The sequence below is a fragment of the Hippoglossus hippoglossus genome, chromosome 4 (assembly GCF_009819705.1).
Source record: "Hippoglossus hippoglossus isolate fHipHip1 chromosome 4, fHipHip1.pri, whole genome shotgun sequence".
Lineage (NCBI taxonomy): Eukaryota > Metazoa > Chordata > Actinopteri > Pleuronectiformes > Pleuronectidae > Hippoglossus > Hippoglossus hippoglossus.
In genome coordinates this window covers 16,108,745-16,132,999 of record NC_047154.1, presented here as the reverse complement: position 1 = coordinate 16,132,999, position 24,255 = coordinate 16,108,745, and the positions used below count along the sequence as shown (strand labels likewise).

The 24,255-nt window shown below is 41.6% G+C and overlaps 1 protein-coding gene across 1 annotated transcript in view; it reads right to left on the bottom strand.

The window, feature by feature from the left end:
* The window catches only part of negr1 (neuronal growth regulator 1), a 133,689-nt gene extending 109,840 nt beyond the window's left edge, over window positions 1-23,849 (bottom strand). The window contains exons 1-2 of the mRNA XM_034583059.1: window positions 23,258-23,849; window positions 23,052-23,226 (exon numbers count right to left, since the gene is read on the bottom strand). Of these exons, the coding sequence (XP_034438950.1) occupies window positions 23,052-23,221 (170 nt within the window). The 5' untranslated portion in view covers window positions 23,222-23,226; window positions 23,258-23,849. The remainder of the gene's footprint in view (window positions 1-23,051; window positions 23,227-23,257) is intronic.
* Window positions 23,850-24,255: the final 406 nt, after the last annotated feature.

Here is a 24,255-nt window from a genome sequence, read left to right as displayed (position 1 = left end):
CCCTTGCTTGGGTATTATTATGCCTCACCAGCTCTGCCTGCTCATTACTGACATAGCACACATTCAAATGAGCCAATGGCAAATGAACATGCACACAAACACACAACACTTGCACTCTGCAGGGTTTGAAGGGATGGACTGATGATTGTGCACAAGACATAACAAACTCACCTCATCAAACACTGACAAGAGACAGTGTAACACTAAACTGATTTTGTGATTCAGGCTTATTGCTGTTCATCATGCATATGACTGGGATCACAGCACTGAAGTGGGTTTTATACACCAAATCTAGCCCTCCCAAGTTTACAGAGTAATTTCAGCTGAGGGTAAAATGGCTGATAAGAAGTAAAGTAAGCTAAGCTCCTAAATTGGATGGTTATAGAAGTGCGGGAATCTAAATAAGACGTATGGGCTGCAGCCTGTAATCTGTGTGATTTTTCCTTATCAGTTTATGAAACATGCAATTAGTTGAAGATGGCCGCAAGGTTTACTGAATAACTCCATTAAAGGGAAGCGTGTTAAATTGGAAAGTGCCTGAGGGCAAATGTAATGGGTTTTTCCATTGACATGTTTTCTATTTTACGGGAGAGCATGCTTTGCTGTTCTTAATTCGGGCCTTGGACACCTTGAGATGGATGGGAGGCATTTATTCCATAATTTATAAATATAATTCTCACAACATAAATGCTAAATCACGATCCAACTACTGTGCATTATTCATTCTACTATAAACATCAGGGAGGGAGTGCGTCTTCAGAGACTGAAGGCAATCCAGCTAGTGTCCTTCATTGGAGAAAATATTTAGCAGTAGTTCTTGCAAGCACTCGCCCTATACATTTGGAGGCAAATCATATCAACAGCGTGAAAATCGGAGCTTAATGGAATCTATTTTTAAACACAGCTTAGCATAGCATGGCTGAGCAGAGCTCTCTTCCCTTTTTTGCTTCCATCATCCGGGGGTTTGATTACGTTGTGAATGAGCCAAGTACTTAACAGCACAGATGTCTTTCCGGTGACAGTGTCTAGAGGTGCAAGGACCATAGGCACTGTTGGTAGGGAGCAGGACATATATGATAACAAATCTGTATGATGTCTGGCCAACACACAGTGTTTTTATTCTTCAGCTCAATCCACACCAATATGTGCTTTCCAAAAATAGCCTGCTCATCTTCAAAGCATCCACTTATTGATTGCAGAATCCCAGGTTTCTGACCCAGCTCACTATGCACAAACAATAAACACATTACGGCAGAACTACAGCAGATAATATGCACTGTGAGGTTGAGTTCATTTCCACTTTTAAATTACATTTTTAAGAACAATCAGGCAACATTACTGGTAGCAAATTATTTTTTAGAATCTGCTTAATTGGAGCTGCAGTTACATTGAATTGTTGTAAACATAAACCAATCGGCCAGTGTTTCTCAAGTACAGCTTTGTAGTTAACTAAACAATCACTGTGTTTTAATCAGAGCTCAATATGGTACAGCCTGTCAGCTTTGCAGCCAATCTTCCCCAGTGGCCAACCATGGTAGTACACATACAAATCTAAGTAGTATCACTCCTTTTTGTATCCATCCATCCATCCATTATCCACACTGCTTATCCTTTAAGGGCTGTGACGAGGGGGGCTGGAGCCAATCCCAGCTGACATTGGCAGAGAGGTGGGGTAGACCCCGGCAGCGTATCACAGGACCGACATACAGAAACAAACAAAAATTCACACTGACATTCACATCTATAGTCAATTTAGAGTCTCTAAACTCAACCTGAATGTCTTCAGAAATGGAAGTACCTTGAGAAAACACACAGACATGCTTCTCCACACAGAAAGACCCCGGACAGAGTCTCAAACTGTGAAGCTGTGAAGCATCAGTGCTGCCCCCTGCTTGTTGTACATCTTTTAAATATTATTATAAAGCTTTTCGGGAGAGATGCAGCTTTTACACGTGTGATATATCCCACAGTTACTGGAGGTCTGAGCAGAACTCTCAGTAGCAAACCAGAAATGAGAAAGATAACCCTGAGGCAAACCAGTAAGCAAGAAAACATTATAGGCTCATAATACTGTACCATGTGTATCACTACAGTGATGAGACAATGTGGGTGCCTGATGAGGTGAGAGCATGGCGGAGAAAATTATCTTAAAATCTGTATTTCATATAAACATGTAAATTCAAGCCAGTGATGAAACACTCCAACTCATTAAGATTGCTGTGGGCACATCTGCCCTGGTTGGGCCATCACTTGTAGGGGAGCCTGACAGTGAAAACAATAAAAAGTGCTGAATTATGGGCAGTAATCCTACTGGCCCATGAGATTGAAAGTAGCAGCTCCTCCAGAAAGCAATCAACCAAAATTGCAATCAGCAGGTTATCTGAGAATATTCTAACTTAGCAGAATTGTGTAAAAAAAATACACATGAGCCTGGTCTGTGAGAAGCCCACAGCGGCATTAAAAAAGCAAAGTAAGGCAGAAAATAGATAGAAAATACTTTAATCCTCTCACACACGGTTGGTAACTGCTAATATGTTTGGTGTTTGTGGGACCACAAATATATCACAGACAGATTTGATCATATAAAAACTGTCCAAGTTTAGAGGGAAAAAAGCTTAATTTTCTATTTTTCCAACTTGATCCTATTTTTGGTCTCACAACTAACTCATCTGTCCACAATGAAATAAGTGGATTTTTCACTCCAAGCTATGGTATATGCTAATTCCCGGCGAAGGCTATTTTAGTAATAGAGCGAATCTGTTATCAGCTCCCTGTGGACTAATAGCAGGGAACAAATTCTACTCACAATCAAGCTGTAACCAAGCCAATCGTTTGAGTGGCACACGCCTTTCTTTTGAAACCGCACCTGCACACACAGGGCTGCATATATTCTGAATAAATAAACTAATTAATTCCATGTGATAACATTTGGGAAATACCACAGATACTTGTTCGGGATGTTCATCACTAATCGTTTAACTGACAATACGAATTTTAACCGATTATTACTATTGGTTAATCTGTTACAATAATACTTGCACATCTGCACCATAAATTGAGGTATTCTCTGCCGTGGGTCACACAGTTAACAGACAGCGCACCAGGCTGACCCCACAGTGGGGATGTCACGAGAAACGATACTTCGGTACCAAGTCGATGCCAAAATTCTAAAAACGTCTTTTTTTTTACAGTACCAGAGGTACCGAACAATACAGACCCGCCAGTTTTACAGTTAGAAAAAACATTCAAAATGTACACCCTTAAATCCTATATGGTATAAATGTTAAAGTCATTTTCCCCCTGCTAAGGACAGATTTTCCTCATTCGGTGGCTTCCTCATGGGCGTATTTCAAGTCTGTGGTCATTCCGTTTCTGACATTTGATATGATGGATGTTCTATAAAATATAGGGTGTGTTTCAGTAAGCTCACCATGTGGCCACTCTTTATAAGCCTAGTAACCATTGACCTTGACAGCAACATAGGACAGCCCCCATCCTGAAGACGGGATTCTGATAACCATGTCATCCATCACAATGGCACTGAACCAAACACACAGGTCAGAAACCTTAAGTTGGTAGTGAATCTTCACCTATAGACAGTGTGTATAGTGGACTCAAAAATACACACAAACACACACACACACACACACATACAAAGAGACACCGACACATATAAGCTTAAAGTCGGGATGAGCCGACAGTATGGTCTTTTAGCCCTTAAAGGATACAGCAGAATGTTCATTTTTGTCAGCGATCAATGATGTATGGAGCTCCACAGTGTTGTGGGAGATAGGGCTGTCAGTCAACTCCTTCCCCCTTCCTCTCTTTCTCACACACACACACGCACACGCACACGCACATGCGAGTGCTGGTACACACACACAAACAGGCAATTACACATCCACACACACACTTGCCCACAAACACATTATCATCATACAGGTGCACGGACACACACGAGCTGAACACGGTTTTGGCCCCATCTCAGCTTGCTCTCTCTATCTTGCTCTTTTACTTTTTTCTTCTCCTTGGGCTTTGCTGAGATAGTCTGCAGCGTCAACGTATTACCTCCTGACAGGAAAGACCTCAATTCCCCACCAGTACACACTAACAAGGGAGCGAGAATCCTCCTTACAGCGTGTAGGTCAGCCCTGCCTTTCATGACTGCCACTTTAAAGAAGTGGTTATTACGAATAGATCCAAGCTCGGCTCTCCTACTGATGCTTTTTGTCTAAAACGGCTCGCTTCTCCCACCTGAGTGTGGTAGTTTATCGAGAACATATGCCGCTATGAAGTCATGCTCTCTGAACACAGTCACAGAAGCTGAACTCTGACCTCACGGGCATAAAAAAAAACCTGGCTCCGTCTCTGTGACATCATGGTGTCATAGAAATGTATTTTACGGACACAAGCGACATCTCCATTGGTGCCATAACATTTTATACCCCTGCCAGTGAGAGTGGTAGAGTCATCACAGATGTCATGTGGACATTAACATCAAGATAATGTTGTCGAGGGTCATTTGTGGGTGATGAAATATTGCTCCAGTGGAGGGACAAAAACTTAATTACACAATTCAGCTAATGTTGATGACTGTTTTATGAAGGGTGGATGTCAGACAGTTGGACACTAGGCCACAGGCCACAGGCCACATCATGTCTGCAAACCTGGACTTGATATTATAGTCCACAGTGACCCATTTGAGCATGCAGATATTTTGAAAGGTTGAATTAAACCATAACTGCAAACACATTATCATCCGACTTAATTCTCTCTATCACTGCTGCTGCCTCTCTGCTCTATGTGAGGGCAGTTTTTGTTATTTCCTGTGGTACTGTATATTACTGTGCACCTCCCTAGGGAGAGATTTCCTTAAAGCATTTTGCACAGGGACATTTTCTGCTATAGCGTGGAGGGCATAAAATGAACATCATCATGCCAGGACTATAACCATTATCTTAATTCGAAAGTATGGGGCTTTTAGAAGTTGCACACATGATAAAAAGCCTCAAAGATAGTATTCAGAGGAAGATTTTCTACGCTTTCATCCGCTGGTGCTGACACTGTCAAGACAGCGACAAAGCAGTGAGAAGACTCCCTAAATGAGAGGCATTTCATATGATGATGAAGTGTCATTATCATTATACCCTCCTTACAGAGCTAAGTACCCATTTTTGGAAACATTACAAGTCTCTGAGCGAGTGTCACACAATGTGTCAGTGTTAAAGCAGAGGAAGAATTGTTGGTTTATACCCAGATGACACAAGAGGGAAGGGATGCAGCGTAAACATTTGACAGGTTGAATGTAAAATATTTGCCGGAGATCCCGGCACAGGATGGCAGTGTTTGGTGACGGCAGTGACCAAACATACAAAGCACAACGTGTGACATTTCATTGTCTGTCATAAAATTCCTTTTCAGACCCAGTTGCACAAGTTATTTTTTATAAATAAGTTTATTTTATTTTTCATGTTGAGTATGTTTATGTAGAGTTAATCTTGCTAAGAAACCAAAACTGTCAATAATTTCTGACTTCCCCAACAGTGTGAATGTTAAAAAAAAGATGACATGACAGCTCCCAAAAATGAAGCCAAATGTCTTGATAACCCACTGGTTTCTGGAGGCTGTGTAGGTCATAAACCCAGCTCCCTCCATGCTAGTGGTTTGGACACGGTCCAAACTAAAACATATTGGTGGTGATGAAACATCATGATTGACAACTGAGACTACTGCATCCACACCAGGCATATTTTAGCTTCATTATTGTAAGGAAGGAAATGGAGATGGTCCACCCATACAGTCAATGGTCCCAAGTCCTAATGTTGAGTTCACACCAAATATTATACCATTTTAACAATATAATAATTTATATGTATTTCTAATAATTTTAAGGTTTAGACATTTGGTTGGCTGAAGGCGTCACTTTGGGATGGGGGTTATTGTGATGGTATTTCTCACTATTTTTTGGTTTTTACAAATCAAAAATCAACTGATTAATGGAGAAAACAATCACCAGATCAACCCACAAAGAAGTTACTTCATATATATGTGTGTGTGTGTGTGTGTACACAGATACGAATATAATTTTTTTAGGAGCAACAGTAACAGTGGGCTACTGCTGGCCAACCATCAATAACAGATAGCTAGCTAACATTAGACATTTCTGATTGTTTATTGATTTTATGAGAAAAGATTAGAACTACCAACTGCCTAACCAGCCATGTATCAATCACTGGCTTTGTCCCGGCCTCAGGCTCGAGCCCAAAACACATCAACTTGATTGCATACACAACAATCCGGTGAAAATTATTCATTTTCTATGAAGGGAGAAACGTAAACGCTACTTTACACTGTTGTTGCTGCTACAGCTTCAGCAGATTGCAGTGCGAGGCTATACAATTTATCAGCCACTTTTTCATCATGTTTCAGGTGAACATCAAAGCACGAGACAAAACTACATTAATATTTAATGAAACGCTCTGTCTCTACCTCTAGGAAATATTACAATAAAATCGGATAAAAACGGATCAGAAGAAAAAGAAATCTGCTTTTCTAGTGGCCCAGGCTTCAGCAGTCTGTTTCAGCGTGCTCTGTTGACATTTCTGGAAACGGCTAGCCACTGTCACTCTCTGCTCTCCTTCTTTCCCCTTCTGCCAAATAGGGAAAAGGGCTGGAACAAGCCTGGAGCTGGAGTGATGATTGATGACACGCCTCCTCTGGTGCACACTTGCCTCCTGACACACTCTCACACTGCTACACTTTTCAGCACTAATTGGGCAACTCTGAAAACTCCCCCTTTCTGTGTATGTGGGGTCCCGATGTTAGCAAACCACCCACTCAGAGAAGCTATACTGTTCTGATTTAGCACTGCCCACAAGCCCCCGAGCATGTCAGCAGTGCACCATGGTCCTGTTTACTGTGTAGTGCACACTGCACAATTTCCAGGCACTGAGGTTGGCACCAATAGCCCTATTATTGACTTAAATTGAGAACCTTTGACTACCCCTTTAGAACACTGGAATTATTTATATCCAACTGTAAAATATGGCATCTATGCACACACAGAATGCATTATGACAGTGACTCCAAACAACAAAAAGCAATGCAGTCCAGACAACTGCCACTCGATATTCCCCGGGACTTTGTTGCAGGCCAAGGTGCTATGGGGGGGCTCACAGTGTTTGTTTCCCCTGACTCCATTGGGGGTGACTTACATAACCCATGCAATGTGTGTAATGCATTTATGAAGATGGATATTAACTGACACAATTTAGATTAAAAGCCTCGCTCAAGGACACATCAGCTGCATCCTCTTCGCCTGCATTTGAACTGACAACCTCGGGATCATTAATCCATTTAGGGCCCAGAGGGTTAGAGCGGCGTAAACAGAAGGCTGGTGTCCTTTAGAACAGTTTACTCGACAGAACGCCACGCTCAGATCATGAATTTATCTGCAATGTTCAGGCAATTACTAAGCTTGCAAACCATATGGTTAGAAGGACACCTAATAACAGTCTGCTGTATGTTCGCTGGGTTTCAATGAAGGATAAAGGTTCAGCTTATGAGGCAGAGGAATTGTTGCTGTGCAGTGACGCATGACTGATCTATGCAATTGGTGAGAGCAAAGAGTATTGTGTAAAAAAAACCCCTGCTGAATATACACGGCGTGCCTTTAAATTTGATTCGTATATCGAGACAAGTCGGAAGAACGATTACTTCCATTTTTTCTCCCTACGATCTCTAACGTAAAATCCTACAAACTTTCTTTTCTTTCTTTTTTTTTTTAATCCTTTGACTGTTTCTTTTTTTCTCTTCTCATTATTACATTTATTTTATCTTCTGCTTTTAACTCGATACGTAATTGTCAATGTTTAAGTGTCTCTGGGCACCTAAACAGCATAATTAGGCCCTGTCACTTCCTCAGTGGCAAATTAAACCATGAGAGGCTTCAGCGTGTCACGTCCAAGAGAAAATCATAAGAAGTTAAATGAATGAGGAGGTGGATATGATTTGGACAGCAGCCTTTGAATTTATTTCCTCGCCGGCTCTCATGCGAGGCTTAAGAAGCTCCTTCTGAGGACGAACTCAGAACTTTAGGTAGCCGCAGTGCCTCGGACTGGCCAGCTAGCTGATTAGCTGTTTCTGAAACCATTTATGTAAGCTTACACCGTGAATTATTCTTATTCCATTTTTTTAATCTCTACAAAGGAATGCCTGCATGAATTATTCATGAAGCTGTATACAGTATTTCCCCTATTATAAACTGTGAGATAAAAAAAAAAGATATCTGTGGAATAATTTAGTCGGCCAAGCAGCAGCTGAGCTGACACAGAAGCAGTGCACATTCGAGCTGATCGCAGAAAATAAAAATCACTTTGGAGAAAGAGGTACTGTAAGTATGAAGTGCTCTGAAGATTTATTCACAGAAACGGTTTCCTCACTGTCAGATAAACGATGTAATGTCTCCTTCAACGATGTCAATCATTACCAACACAGTGAAAAGTACGATAGCTTTATATGTATATATAGCTAGGTCAAAAGCACCCACCAGTATATACTGTAGGGACTGCCATTTCATTGCTCACACACATATATACCCCTGATAGACTGATGCAGAATTTGTGAATCACTCAAGTGTGTTTTAAAAGGTGGCCCAATACTTGTGATATTTTTATAACAGCTTTCACTTTATTTGTCAATTTCCATGGTAGCTGGAAAACAGAAAGTGACACAGCATGTAAATAAATAGGTGTAGTAGCCAGAAAACCCAATTCTGTCAATGTCAAGTGTCAGGGCTTATGGGAAAATTAAACCTCTTGGATTGCAGGAGACTTTTTGAAAGTTACTTTGCTCCAAACTTGTCAGTCCTTACATTGGCAAGAAAGTGTTATATATATTTATATATATATATGTATCTGACAGTTTTCTTCGCAGTTGTCTTTGCAAATTTCCATTTATATAAGCAGTTCTCCTCTTCTAGAGTCATTACTTCTAGTGATTTTCTTTGATAGATGTGAGTCTAACCACAATGCAGAGATTGCTCCTGAGTGTAATATCATGACCACGTATCAATCTGTCATCGTCCTCTAACATCTTAACTTTGTCCTTTCTTATTCTATTTATTATATATATTATTATTATATAAGTAATTTCTTAGAAATGTTGTCAATAAAACTGCTTGTGTGCTAAAACGATCCATAAGGCAAAGTTAAGTGTAATTTGAATACATCTGTCAGCACATGAGTGGAAAACTCAATCCTTTTCTCTTGTTGCACAAATTCATATTTCTAACTCTTTATACATTTTTTATTGATTTTAGTCCACATCTGAGTTTTGAATAATGTAACCGGAAAATGTACTGCTGCGTGTCACGGTTGTCTGCTGTTCACACAGGCAGTGCCCAAATGAAAACCAAGCCATTCAGTGGTGCAACCGCAGCCAGTGTGGCCCAGGTCCACTGATCAAAGGTGACTAGCGGTGGAGCTAGCACACCTGCAGGTGGTGAGTTCAAGGACATCCGGAGGACAGGAAGCTGTGTACGGACAACACTGCAATTAAACACAACACTGACGACTATTTAATGAGACACGTGTAATTAATTTAAAATATGTAAAAGAAAACAGTTCAACACCCTGTTTTGCTTAAGTAAATGGGCAAACTGTGAACACCGGGAGACTTCAGCTTGGTTGTACTCTGTGTAGTGTAATGGTTTTTTCGAAAGCACATGAAGGCAGCTCCAGAAGCGTTTGAAAAAGAGACTCAAAGAGAGATTCAACTCTTTGAAAAAGTTATATATAGTCCATCTTTGTGTTTCTTTAAATTATTTTAAAATCACAAAGATATGCACTTCATTATAAAAAATATTCCAGCTTTAACAGTTCAGCATATTTCCAATGCAGACCTTGTCAGAGAACTATGAGGGTAATGTAAAAAAAATAATGAAATAAAATAATCGTTCAGTAATTGTAATCAAGGTAATTATCGTGATATTGATTTGAAGTCATATCGCCCAGCCCTACAAGGAGGGTATACAGTATCTTATGTGTTGTGGAACGACAGGGCAGGAATTGTTAACTTAGGGTCACCCTTGGGGTTCTCTGCTATTTAAATACTTTGACACAAGGCCTTAGCTAAGTGAAAAGAAAGAAAAATATATACTCAGAGTTTTCTACTATATGTTGCTGTCATTTTGCGGTGGCTTCTCTGTTCTCTGTGCTACTTTGACTGAACCAGAAAGAGTAATAGTGAAAAGTAGGACCAGGGATTTCTTTGCTTGTACCTACGATGAGGTGGAAGTGTTCCACAAAGGAAGGTTTAGTAACATTCACCACAAATGAGGCCCAATCAGGAAGCAAATGTCATTTTTTGCGTCGTCATTTCCAAACGTCAACATTTTTACAGGATACAAAAACAGAACTCTGGAGTTTCAAAATTAAAACTTTACAAAAGTCCTGTTTTGGGAGAAAGCAGTCTCTGGTGTAGATTCGATGCAAGAAGTCGCCTGAGATGACCCCGAGACCACAACCCCCCCCCCCCCCCCCCCCCCCCCCCCCCCCCCCCCCCCCCTCTCTCTCTCTCTCTTTCTCTACCTGCAGGCTGTAAATCCCAGCAGCAGCAGAGGGAGGAGAACAGGAGGGACTGATACTGACTAATGTCTTTGTTCGTCATTCTTTCGAAACGTCACCCAGGATTTTGATGTCAGCAATTTTTATAATTATATATTTATGTTTATAATATAACACAATGTAAGATGGTCATTATTTCAAGCTCCCAAACTACAACATTTCCCCTGGAACCTAAAGAACCTCACTGAACAAATAGGGAAATCTGTGTTCACTCTTCAAATATGTCACAATACCACTGTTGTAGTGGACTGTGAGAAGAACTCAGGTCACATAATTGATCAAATCTGAGTTGGGTTAGATGATAAGAAAAGACTTTTGTGCGATGTGCCTCATCTGAGTGTCGAGTCGAGTCACTTAACATCACTTAATCAGGGAGACAATCTCCCTGCACAGTTTTCTAATCTATGACTAAGTTCCACCTTCATTCATGTCTCATCCAATCACAACCTCACTGTCATTTCAGCAGCGCCCATCCCGTCGCCATGTGTCCTCAGATCACATGATTCCTCTCATAAAGACCTTGAGCTCTGCTCCTCCTCATCACCAGCAGTGTCGGGGCCCCGGGGAGTTTTCTACATATTAAATTATACAAATTCATCGGACTGTTTCCTGTTGTGATCTACTTTCATGCACCAAAGTCTTTTTTTACCTGTTCACAATGAATTTAGAAATTAATATGACTTAAATTTATATTTTGTTCCTCTTCAAGTCTCTCCTGATTGAAATAATATGTTTTGGGGAATCCCTGCAGTGCTGTGCAGCTTGTCATATTTCATCATCATTAAATCAATGTCCATCGTTGTTTTTGACTGCACATTCACTTTTCCTAATTATCTCATATTTGCTTCTATAATTCTTGCTCATTTTACTTGTGATGGCACACATATTAAAATATGAATAACCACATAAGTGTCAATATCACCTTGTCTCTGATGATAAAATGAATTTTTGAGACACCACTCTTGTAATGTACTGAGACAAAGAGAAACCTTGGTTGTGCTTTGCTGTAAACACAGCTTCTTTCTCATAACGATATGCATTACACTACCTGAAAATATTTCCTCATCACAGAAATGCATACGATTTCCCTCTCCCGCAGTCTTACAATCAAATCAACCATTGCTGCTTCCTCAAGGTGAATCATATTGTTCCCAGGAAAGTAATACCCAGCCAATACTGTCGGGTGGAAATCAGAAAAATCATTGGCATCCACAGAGACTGTAAACTTCATCATCTCTGAATGGCCACGTTGGTCTGTCACAGAGGATATGGCTGTTTTGCAGGTGGTTGTTTTACATGTCAACACATCTGATGAGAAAATCCAAAAACAAGCCAAAATTCATAGTGAAAGCAGTAATTTCCAGGAGTGCCATTGTTTCAAGAACCACCCCCACCCCCACATTTTTGTATTGTGGAACACTAGCATCAGCATAAACACAACATAATAAAGCATCTGGCTCAGATATTCCCTTAAGTGAGCGGTACATGCCACTGAAGTCATTCAGCTCAGCACCTGCTCCCACATGTAGCTCTGCCTGTGATGGCAGATACGCAACAAAACACCAAAAACTAACCTCACAAAAACTGCATTGCAGACTCTTTTCTCTTTTGAACTTGTTGAATGGCCCTGAGGTGGCCATGAAAACAAAGATGACAGGTTATCCTCTCCAGGCTTTGAAAAGACTACCCATTAGCAATGGCAGTGGCAAAACGAGGGTGAATATTCTGACATGAAAGCATCATCCACAACGCACAGAGAGGATGGCAGCAGGGGCATTGTGTTGGAATCAAAGACGGTGCCTGGATGGAGGTTTACGGCAGAAAGCAATGGCCCACACACTTCCACTTAAGACAACTGAGGTTTTAAGAGATTGTAGAATGTACTGTCGGCGCTGGAAACTGATTGCATGTCTCAGGGATGTGCCACTGTGGCACCTGACTGTGTCACACAATACAATACAGACTGTGTGTTTATTAAATCCCACAATCAGCATGCACATTTGAACATGACAGAGGTATGGTAGCTTCATACACTGTATTATCTAGACACATATTATTTGTAGTTCCCAGGGCTGGATGCTAATTAGCTTGGAGCTGTAATCCCCCCTTTCAAAATGCTTACTGTGTATTAGGAGCAGAACAGAACAAGACATGACTACAGAAAACCTATCTGAGGTTTATTTCATGCTGTACTGTAAAGCTGGCATTAAAGATGCTCATAATCAAAGCTTTAACCATTAAGGACAATCTGAATTTTGACCGATTATTATAGTGAAACAGTTAATTAACTGGTAATGGTATTGATATTTCAAAAAACATGGCCACTGCAATGCGTGCCAATCCAAAAACTTAATTATATCAATTTCTCTTGAAACACATAGCATAACTATGGTTTCTCCCTAGTATTTTCATAGTGCCAGCCATCTTGTTTCCACACAAACCCAGGGCATGCATTGTCAAGCAGTTGGTAACTTCTGTATGTGTATGTTGCAAAATACAACTAAGATGTTAGCATGTCTACATAATGCGATTAAAGTCAATTTATTGCTAATTTTAAGTATGACCTTATTCATATTAAGGTATTTAGAAAATACAATTTACATGGCTGTGTTTTATTCGAATGATAGTCTAAATAGACTATTATTGTGTCCATGTATTGACTAAAAATAAAAAGGATGAGGTTGACTGAATGTGACCAAAAAAGCTGATTAAATGAGTTGTAGAAAAAGTCGTGTTTGTATTTGTGTGTCTCTTTTTTGACGGTGATGCGTGATGAGGTTGTCTAAAATATTCCTGTCGCTGTCTCAAGTGGAATAAATGATAATTTGATGAATGATATGGATAGGGGCTGCAGTTTGTTCTTTTCACTTTTCAGTGCCTGATTTGTTTTAATGCCTTTGCTTAAGTGTGTGAGTTGACAGCTGAATATAACACAGAACAGAATATCTAATAGCTAACATACGGACAAAATACTACAGACAGAATGGCCACAACTACATTTGCTTTTGACTGCTTACCTTTAGATGCAATTAAAGGTGAAGTAAGCCATTCTGAAGAAAGATGGTTGATATTTTAACTCAATGAAAAAAACAAACACACCCCTACACTCAGTGGACCTTTAGAAGCTTCACCTGCAAATTCCTGATGGATTCCTAACCCAATAAAATACAAAATACAATAACACAAATACAGTAGAATGGTACAATTTATAGCATCTTATCTAAGTCAAAGGATGGGCTGCTGTCTGCTTCACATTAAGCACTGCACAGTATGAATGTCTTTAGATCTCAGTGCTGCCTTTGACACAGTAGACCACCACATTGTTTCCGAGTGCCTAGAGCACCGGGTTGAATCTCAGGCACGGCACTCAAATGGTTTGTGTCCTTTCAAGAAAGTTTATTTTTCTGTTTTTAGGACATGTTTCCCCAAAGCCATATAGTGAAAAAAAAATTCCTATCGGTGTTATGCTGACGACACAGTTGTACCTCGCTGTAAGACCTGGCACACCCGCCAAATTGATTGTTCTGCTGCCTAAATGGCATCAAGCACTGAATGGCTGGTTGTAAATGTGTTTGTGAGAGAGAGACGATGAGTATGACAATGGGTAAAGACTGCTGCACACAACTCTAAGATGTAGCAACAGCACAAAACACAAAGTTACACATCTTTAACATTATTATGAAAGGATCCTACTGAAATTGGAGTGGGATAAATGAGAGCGTGACCAGGTTATTAATGAGAAATGTTATTTTTTAGGCAGAAGTCAAGCACATGGTTTAGACAATCCAGGCCTTTGCCGCTTTCCACCTGGATTATTGTGATGCACTGTATTTAAGACACTGCCAGACTACCCTGCCACATCTTATGCTGGTGCAAAATGCAGCTAAATGGCTGCTAACTGAATCAGACAAAGTCCGGCAATGTTATTCAGCTATCAATCACACCATAGACGAACTGGCCATCGGGACTACTGGAATAAATCTTGTTGGGCTTTAGAGTGGCCGCATCCATTCACCCTATCAGATGCTATAAATGCCATTTCAGGAGTTCCCTTCCATTCAAATGCCTTAATGTCACCACTGGTCTCGTCTGCAGTGAAATTAATTCCATTGAAATCCACACAGTCTGGTGGCAATGGAAGGGTAAACTACTCTTTGATCTTCCCATTCAAGCCTTAAATTAACACTATCTATTAGCTTGTGCCAGATTGACCATCTCTCCCTCTGATTGCCCCCCTTTTCCCTCATCTCCCATCTCCCCCTCTTCTTTCCTTTGACCTGTGCACAAGCTTGAATGCTCCCTGTTGCTTAAATAGTCTTGTATGGTGCAGTCCAAGCCACTTTGTTTATTCCACATTTATAGAGCCTGGGCTCTGTAGGAAACCAGAAGGGACTGCTGGGGGACTGTGAGGAGATTCAATGAATTTCACAAAAACTGTCCTGGATTAAAATCGCTTACACGACCTTTAAGGAACAGAGAGTTGCAGAGAGAAAGGGCGAAACAGGTGGCAATGAGATAAAACTGAAAGAGAGAGTCAGACGGAGGATGAGATCGGTGGAGAAATCAAACTCCCATTATGAAAAGCAAGTCTCAGTCTAAAATAAGAATCCTATTGAGTGGCAGTCTCACAGATCATTTGATGAATTTGCTGTTTAACATTAGCGCAGATTGAGTCACTGTCCCTGCCATGGTGTGGTCAGGACATAGTGTGACAGCCTATTAATGTCAACATTTTTCTTCTACGATTAAGGTAAACCATCAATCTTTTGTGTGTTCTGTTGTGGCAAAAATTACAATAATATTACCTGATAAACTAACAACACAATCCTTTCATAGCGGCTAGTTAAACAAGGTCCTGAATACACATTAGTGCTAAACATACTATACAACAATGGAGGTCGCAGGCATTTTCAATATCACTGTTCTAACCTTTGTGACTGATTATAGTGTTCTGTGTTCCCATAATAAGTCAAGTGCTATGGGGACTGTTTTAAATTCCACTTGAGCAACACCGGATTTTGTTCCGTTTAATTGGATTATTCTACAGTAACAAACCATTTGTGCCATCTGTGCAAAAAAAGCAAAGAGTTAATACACTGTCATGAAACTACAACTAATCAGTAAGTCTCAAATAGGGGCATTTTTCATGGCTGCCTTTCATTAACCACAAAATTTAATAAAAAGGCATTCAGTGAAATAGGCTCCAGTTTTTCATCCACACTGCAACACCATACACTATGGACATTTACAGTGCATAACTTTGAAAAAATATATATTAATTAGTCTCATAAATGAGCTTTTATTCATCTCTGTGCAGCATGACACTTCTCTTACCTTAACTCCTGACCACACTGGAAAGAAATCGTGGCACTATTCTCAGTGATATTGATTTGCTTCACTGCTTCTTTCTCCATTGACTAATAATTACCAATGCAGACTCTCCAATTACTCGGCTCCAACTAACATTTACAGCAGTCTGAAATCCACACACTCATTATGCAGATGACAGAGAGAGAGTAACAGAGAAAAAAAACCAAACCTGCTCAGAGCGACTCCAATTAAAATTTTTTAGCTATGCCAACACAGAACCAAAAGACTTATGCCAATGCATACATCCTTTGGCCGATGGAGTTTCTAATCAATTGTGAGAGACCTGCCATCGTGACTACATGAGTGAGTCACATAATAAAATAGATATTACAGTCAATCATTTGCACATTTGGAGAATTCCCCTGATTGATTTCTCAGACTATCTGGTACAGTGGGGAAATACAGTTAATGTCTAATACGATGCTGCAATCAGAGGACTTATGCATCTGGTAAAGTACTGGACAGGATCTAAAATTTGAAGATGATGTGAGGTCATATATCACATTCAACATGCAGTTTACAGTAATGTAAACTGGTTTCACTGTTTCTAACTCAGAAAACATGGTTCCCTGGAAGGAAATCCATCCACTAGAAAGCTCTACATGTGTAAACCAAAGATAAGACACTTGAATTTCATTCAAGAAAAAAAGAGCCATCTAGTGAGCTGAAATCCCTATAGATTGTTTTAATTCACCAAAGGGCATCGCTAAGATAACCATGTGTCAACACTTGTGGTTTGTTATTCCCGCAGGGTCAAGTAATGTTTACCTGTGGTCCCTCAAACCTCAGCTCATGCTCACACATAAAGATCTTTTATTGAAGATAATGTAATCAACCGCTCTACCCTGAGAGGCTATCTCCCACGAAGATCATTCAATCCCCCACTTATGCAACTAAGCCCCACAGGGACAAATCTTAAAACATTCAAAAATGATTAATATTATATCAGTGTCAATTGATCAATCAATCAATCAAACCATTGGCTGCATGACAGCTCCAGCTTCTCACTTGGACTCAGCAGAGCTGAATTCAGAGATTTATGACTATACTTACCCGGTAGGGAGATATAAAGTACATGCAGGAAATTTCATGTTTCCCAGAAGCTTTCTAAAGGTTGAGGTGATTTCCATGCTCAGCATACCAAGCAAAGCGTACCACCCCTGTGACTGCACTCGTTCTTTCAAAGCTTTACCAACACTCAGGCTCGAAACTCTGATGTCAGCAGGTTTTGTCTATAACCTGCTGACATGAGAAGCATACCAAGACTGTTTTCTTTTACTTAGCTTCACTAAGGAGGCACATACGAGAATACGACATGTTGTCAGAGTAGACTAATTATCATGAAACACAAGGAGATGCTAACTGATTGATTAAGAGGTTTAATTGAAGGGGCTCTGAGGATTCATTTCCTCTCTGTGATGAAAGACAGCAAATGTTGACGAATGATTTGGAACAGAAAAGGGTGTAAACTGTTCAACAAAAGAGCCTGTAAAGACAAATTTCTCACTGTAATATTTGTCAGAGAGATGAGCTTCATCTTGTGCATAAAAAGATGATATACTCTACAGATTATATACTAAACCATAACAAAGCAGACAATACTATACCACAGAAACAGGTTTATTTTGGATCCAGCTTGTTGAAAATGTATGTGTCAACGATCTGCTTTATAAGTACTCAGTAAAAACGTCCAATTTCAGTATTCACACCTGTGTAACAAATACACTTGTAAATAGGGGACAAATCAGAGCTTTTCATTCAATTTAAATCGTAAACTATTTCCAAGCCCAACAGTCAGTGAGGTGAAAAAGAGAGAAGTCTCCCAGTAGACATGTTCCTGAAAAATTCAGTTTCAAGTAACTTCACTTTGAAATTGCCCGAAAGATAACCTGTTATTGCCTCTCCAGTCACTGTCTGTCAAGTTTAATTTTGAGGCTTATAGCTTTCTCACAAAACAAAAACACTCCTCTGTGATTTTGCCGTGGAATTATTGCAATTATGTGGATGCTCACAACTCAGAATGGGAAAAAGCTCAATTTTCCACCCCAAATCATTTTCCATATCCCCTATAATTGTGGTTATTAGAAAGATGCTTTAAAAGCTAGCATAGCATCTATTTCCCTCGAAGGATTTACCTTGAAAAAAAGCATTTCCATTTACGGCTTTAATTTATCAGGACTCTAAACCACTTTAGTGGTAATTGAAATATATTAGAAATAGAAATGCAGGGTTTTTAGAGAGTACAATGGATGGACTTGCCTGGCAAATGAGGACCATGAAGGTAATCCATTTGGAAATGATTTACAGTGTGCAAATCTGGCTTGCATGCAAGTTGTTATTTACAAGTTTGGATCTCTGTAAATCTGCTATGAGTGCAGTTTAACACATGCATCTTACTTGTGAACCAAGCCTGAACTGTTACAATGCTACAATGACCCTTGGATTTGTCTTATGAGTATTGTCATTCTGCATTTACTGGATATTTTTAAACTCGACACAACAAACCAAAATACCCACATATATGACATATTTTCTCATTGCTGGCTGATGAATAAGTCTGACTTTCAAAAGATTGTTTATTAGAACAAGCCTTGATATTAAAATTGCCGACACTGTTCTTTGGATGACACTTCCTTTCATAAATATCTTTGCAGCTTTGTAAGTATTCATCTAAAAGACATGAGGCTGCTTTCAGCAACAAACTGGATGACTATTTAAAACAAGCCATGATGGTCTCTGAGTTTCAATTGGATGCTGTGGAGGAGGTTAACTAGAGGTTTTATGGTGGCTGCTGCATACAAAGGCTTTCCAGCCCTTGCTCTGGCATGTCAGCTTGTCCAATGTCCATCTGTACTAAAGCTCATCTATTAAGAATGGATGCCAGAGTAATGAATCTGATGAATACTTTAGTATAGCCAGCTTCCCTTGGGCAACAAGAGATAGGCCTTAATATGAGCAATATGCCTGCTTTCTACTGTTAGAAAGGAAAGGTCTGATTATTTGGACGTAGGACAGTGTAATTTTCTCAGCACAAGTAATATCTCTATGTGCATATATCCAGCGGAGAGCCCCTCTCTCTGCAACAACAACCCCACTTCATCGAATGACAGTGTCTATTCACTAGCCAAAAATTAGGTCAGTTGACGTGCCCAACACCTGATCCTGCGATGTGGAGCAACTGTGAAAGACAACAATGTGGTGCTGACAGCAAAACGGATCACATTAAACATGTGATGCAACAAACAGGCAGGAGGATTTGGGCGTTTAATTAGCGGTGACAGACTCAGGTGTGCCCACATACATGTCAAAAGAGGTAAATCAGATTTTCCCATGAATACGTTCGTTAAACTGCAGATATAACGGATGTGTTCAGAGCCCAGTTTATCTGCTACATCACCAATCAAGCTGTTGGAGAGATGAAGCAAGCTTGCTTATACTTTTTAAACAGAAGTGGCTGTGGCCTAATTAAAAAAGTGCTGAAATGCAAAAAGTGGAAAGGGTGCTTATCAGCTATGTTTATAGTCTGTGTTAAGGAGATAGTCAACAATTCCTCCTTTAAATTGTGTCCCGTGGAGTTTGAACAGCTACTTAATATTCCTCAATTCTGTCTTAGGAGCATCTGTGCTAGGGCGGGGGCACCAGGCCATTTAAACTAGATGTTGTCTCTGGCACAAGTGCTTATAGTAAATGTCAGGACCTTTCAGAGCCATAATAATGACACAGTTGAGGAAAATGATACATGGTGGCGTTTTTGTCCTGGATGAGGCTGGAAAACTCAGCTCCAGTACAATCATGTACAGCCAGAAGAGATTTTCATCAACTGGTCTGTTGACGTGTGGCAATGATTTTAGATTTATACGAATACCAGACTTTCAAACTAGTGACAGGTCAATTTTGCACCATTACAGAGACTAAGGCCTGTGGTGCAGACCTTATTTTGTCGCTGAGGCCCAACTGTCAAACTGAATTACAAAAATAAGCTTGGATCGCTGTCTAGTTCTTGCTGTGTACTGCCCATCTCCTATTTATTTGCATTGTTTCTATTTTCTTCCTAGGTAGAATGTAAAATCTCCAGTGTACCTTTAGTCTCGTTTTCATCATATTGTACATGTTTCACCGGTAAAATAGGAACATAGCCTTTCATGTACTAAGCCCAGAGCATCTAGATAAAAAGGTAAAACAAACTTTAAAAATAGTACTGCAAATTGTAATCGTGGTTCAGACTTCAGTCTCCTCGGATTAAATTTACAGACAATAGCGCTTTGCTGTTTATTACAGCTGCTTATCCATGTGGAAGAGGCTGCCACTGTTACCATGTGTTTCCAGACAGCATGGGGAACTGTCTTTTCATCCTGCTGTTCCCTTTAAATTCATAGCCAGATGAGTCATTTACAGGGTAGAGTCAAGGTGTATTCATCTGAATCCAAATGATATGAAACCTGTGTAACAGGGTGGGGAAGAAAAGGGATGTGCAACTCCTCTGAACAATGTGCTCCCTATGGAAGCCCACAGATTTACAGCTATGTAAAAAGAGGCACCATATGTGCACAACTTGAATGTAACCATGTAAGAGGCTTTGAAGAGGCAGGACGAATCATTTCAAATACAAGGGCATTTTGTTAGAGGCGGGATTGGCTTTGCTTTTAAGTAACCCAACGAGATTAAAAGGTTGATGATACACGTGCAGTGTAAGGAGCAGAAATCGTTTAATAGATGTGGACCCACTGCCTGACATGAATCAGAGCAGCAGTAATGCAGCACGAAGAACTGAAGAGGGAAATGAACATATGACAGCGGACGTGCCTCTCGGGAGCTACTCCATAATCCAAAGGCAGAGACTAATTGCGTGCTTCTGGGTTTGTCAGTATTTCACAATGGTCACATTTTTTTGCCAGCAATCAGCTCTGGGGCACGGCAAAATTGTCTTCTAATAGTCGGGGGTCACGACCAAAGAGAATCTCAACAAACAGCCACTGTTTTCTGCACAGAGTTCCTCTGAGTTGGCTCTCAAGGCAGATGAAAAAAACAATGGAGGAAAAAAAGAGAGCCACGGTTGATTGTGGTCTGAGAAAATGACTCTGCCAAGACAGGCAAGGCCTTTGTCATTACTCGGGTGATGACAGTGTTTTGCAATTAGATGCGGACAGGGGAACAAGTAGAGCTGTTTTACAGGCTTAAAATCTGTATCGGGTCAGCAGGTGCAAGCGAACTGATAACATCACATTGGCAGCATTCACATGAGTGAAAGAAATCCAGTCAATGGTTACAGCGAGTTTTGAATAAACCATTAATTAACGATAAGAGAGAGGCAATGAAAGCGTCTTCAGAGTGTTTACCCTAACCATTTCCTAGATTTTCTACACAGCATTTACTGAGGCAATGACCCGCCTGTGGAGTCTGTTGCCTTATTCAGGGGGTGGGAGGCATCGTGTTCATTGAGCTGATTCATAGTAGAGGGATAATCTCTGGCCCAATAAACCATCAGGATTCAGGCAAAGCTTCTGCCGCTGATCACAGCCAGCCCAGATTGACACCAGGGAATTAGACGCCCCCACTAAAGAGACAGTCGGAGGTGGAAGTCTATTTGATGGGACGGCCCTTGGGCATTAAGGGAACATGTTAAAAATAGTGAGTACCCCTCAGCTGTTGCCAAGGTAATTCTGCCACGAGCACCAATGTATCGTCATAATGAGACGCCCATCTCCGTGCCGCCACCGACGATGACCTTACGTCACTGACACAACTCCCCTCTTTAACAATCAAGCGTGAGACAACATCGACTAAAAGGCCACACAGAGTGGAACTTTAGACAGTTGGCTGCTCGGTATTCAGGTCCACGCCCAGAACCTCTCAGAGTCAACATCCACAGAATTCATATTGAAATTGGGTAAGCCTGCCCCGCTCAGCCTTTCCTCACAGCCATCACAGCGGATATTTGATATGGGAGAGAACAAGATATTATCAGAGTCCTCCGGAGAGTTTGCTTCTTTTGTGTGTACTTTGTGTACACAAAAAGAGTTTGAGTGTTTTTACGAAACACTAGGATGGATCACGCCGATTAATGTCACTGTCTAAAAGATAACTTAAAGTATGCAGTCAATCATATTTTTGAACATTTTGATGATAAATGTTATTTTTGCATGTCTAAGCTCTGTGGTGTTTGGGTCCAAACCACGCCCGTGACAGTTAATGTACCTGAGCAGCTGGCACCATAGCATACGTGATGGAGGGAGGATGGGGTGAGGATGGAGGAAGGAAGGATGGAGGGAGGGAGGGAGGAGGAGGAGGAGGAGGAGATGGGGGAGGATGGGGGAGACACTGCCATAACTCGGCTGCTGATGTACAGCGACCACACGCACTCTCCAGCCTCGTTTTGAAACTGCGACATCACAGTGTGCATCGGGCAAGAACTGAACAACAGCACACACACAAACACACACACACACACACAACAGAAACCAGCAGGATGCCACACATCCACACAAACATATGTGGTCCCTGTTTAGCACTTGTGTGACGGACATGTTGTGATGGAATTACATAAGCGCTGGTGTGTGCGTGTGTGTGTGTGTGTTCGGGGCGAATGTGGCGACTCGAGCGACGCTGTCCCATTTAGAGCCGCTTTGAAAACCCACCACACGCACTGGTAAATCTCTGCTGGCGGACGAGCACAATGGGGAAGCGTCTCAGAAAACTTTGCCGCTAGCATCCGAGCTAAGGTGCACTTGTCGCCGGAGCAGCATCCCGCTTAGCGGCCGTTGCACCGAGCGTCTCCTCTCCCCACCCCCCCACACCCCGCTAGCTCCCTGCCTTCCTCCTGTCAGGCGAAAAAAAACAGGGACGGGGGGGGGATGGAGGGAAAACGACCCATTGTGTGTTCCCCGCAGGCTCCGAGTGACAAACCCCGCAAAGTACTTCACAGGAAACGGCGTGAGCCAGAGAGCGGTGCGTTGTGTTCAGCTCCCGCGGAGGAGCGAGTGGCTGAGAGCGGGAGAAAGTTGTGTTGCGTGTTAGCTCGTGTGTGTGTGTGTGTGTGTTGTTTGTGTTGTTTTGTACCTGAGCAGAGCCGTGTCGCCTTGTCTGCTGACCACATTTTCCACCGAGGAATAGTCCACAGTTTGTCCGGCGGGCAGACAGGACGGCAGGAAGCAGCACAGGCTGAGGATGATCGCGGTGAGCCACTGACCGGAGACACACGCATCCTGCACCGCAGTCATTATGTCCATCGCAGCCGGGGGGGGGGGGGGTTTGTTCTCGCTGTTCCCAAGTAAAGTCTGCTTAAAAAACAAAACAAACCCGTGTGGAGGCTGAGGAGCAGGTGGAGGAGGAGGAGGAGAGAGGGGGGGTGGTGGTGGTGGTGGTGGTTCGCTTTAGAAAAGAAAAAAAAAACAAAACCCTCGACGAGAACCGGCGCGTTTTATTCCCACACTTTTGCCTCCTCTGCAGCCCCGTGAAGAAAGACGCTCCGCCGCGCAGTTTCCCTGGGTTCGGTCTGGTCTGGATGCTGCGGAGCCCACCACCACTCTGCTGAAGTGTGCTCTCCAGTGGCTCGCACACCATCTAGTGAGGAGGAGACGCGCTGTAAAATGGGAGCAGACCTAGAAGCAGACAACCCCCAGGCTCTGATCCTGTTGCCATGCGGCCGTTTCCCGGGCAACCCTCTCCCAGTGGCTCGTGATGGAGCGGTAACACCGGGACGTATCGATACGACCCGGGAGCAATTAAAGATATCGACCGGAGGAACCACCCCCACTATTTGTTCGCCCTCTTAAGGAAATGAGCGTTTGGCGAAAATGGAGCTCGGCGGTGGCGGTGACGCAGGAGTCAAATGCACAGGAAAACTCTGGGAAAGATTTCAGTTCTCTTAACAAAAAAAAAAAAGAGAGAAATCACAGGCAACTCATGAGCACCAGTTATCCATATACATGTGTTAGTCTGCTCCACAAAATACAATCAGGATATCGTTTTGAGTTCCTTTTTATTATTCATCATTAAGGGGAACTGTAAAAAGCATGTGGGACCGCTCTCCCTCCCTCTCTCACACACACACACACACACACACACACACACACACACACACACACACACACACAGACACTGGGGAGTTTTAAAGTTTGTTCTAGAGCCGTAGCCCCCCCGCATTATGCCGCTCTAAGCCTTTTGACTTAGCCCACATAAATCTTCACAGACTGTACAGCCGTAGCCATGGAAAAGACACACATTTCACTGAGGTGACATGTTGGCACGGTGCCTTTGAATC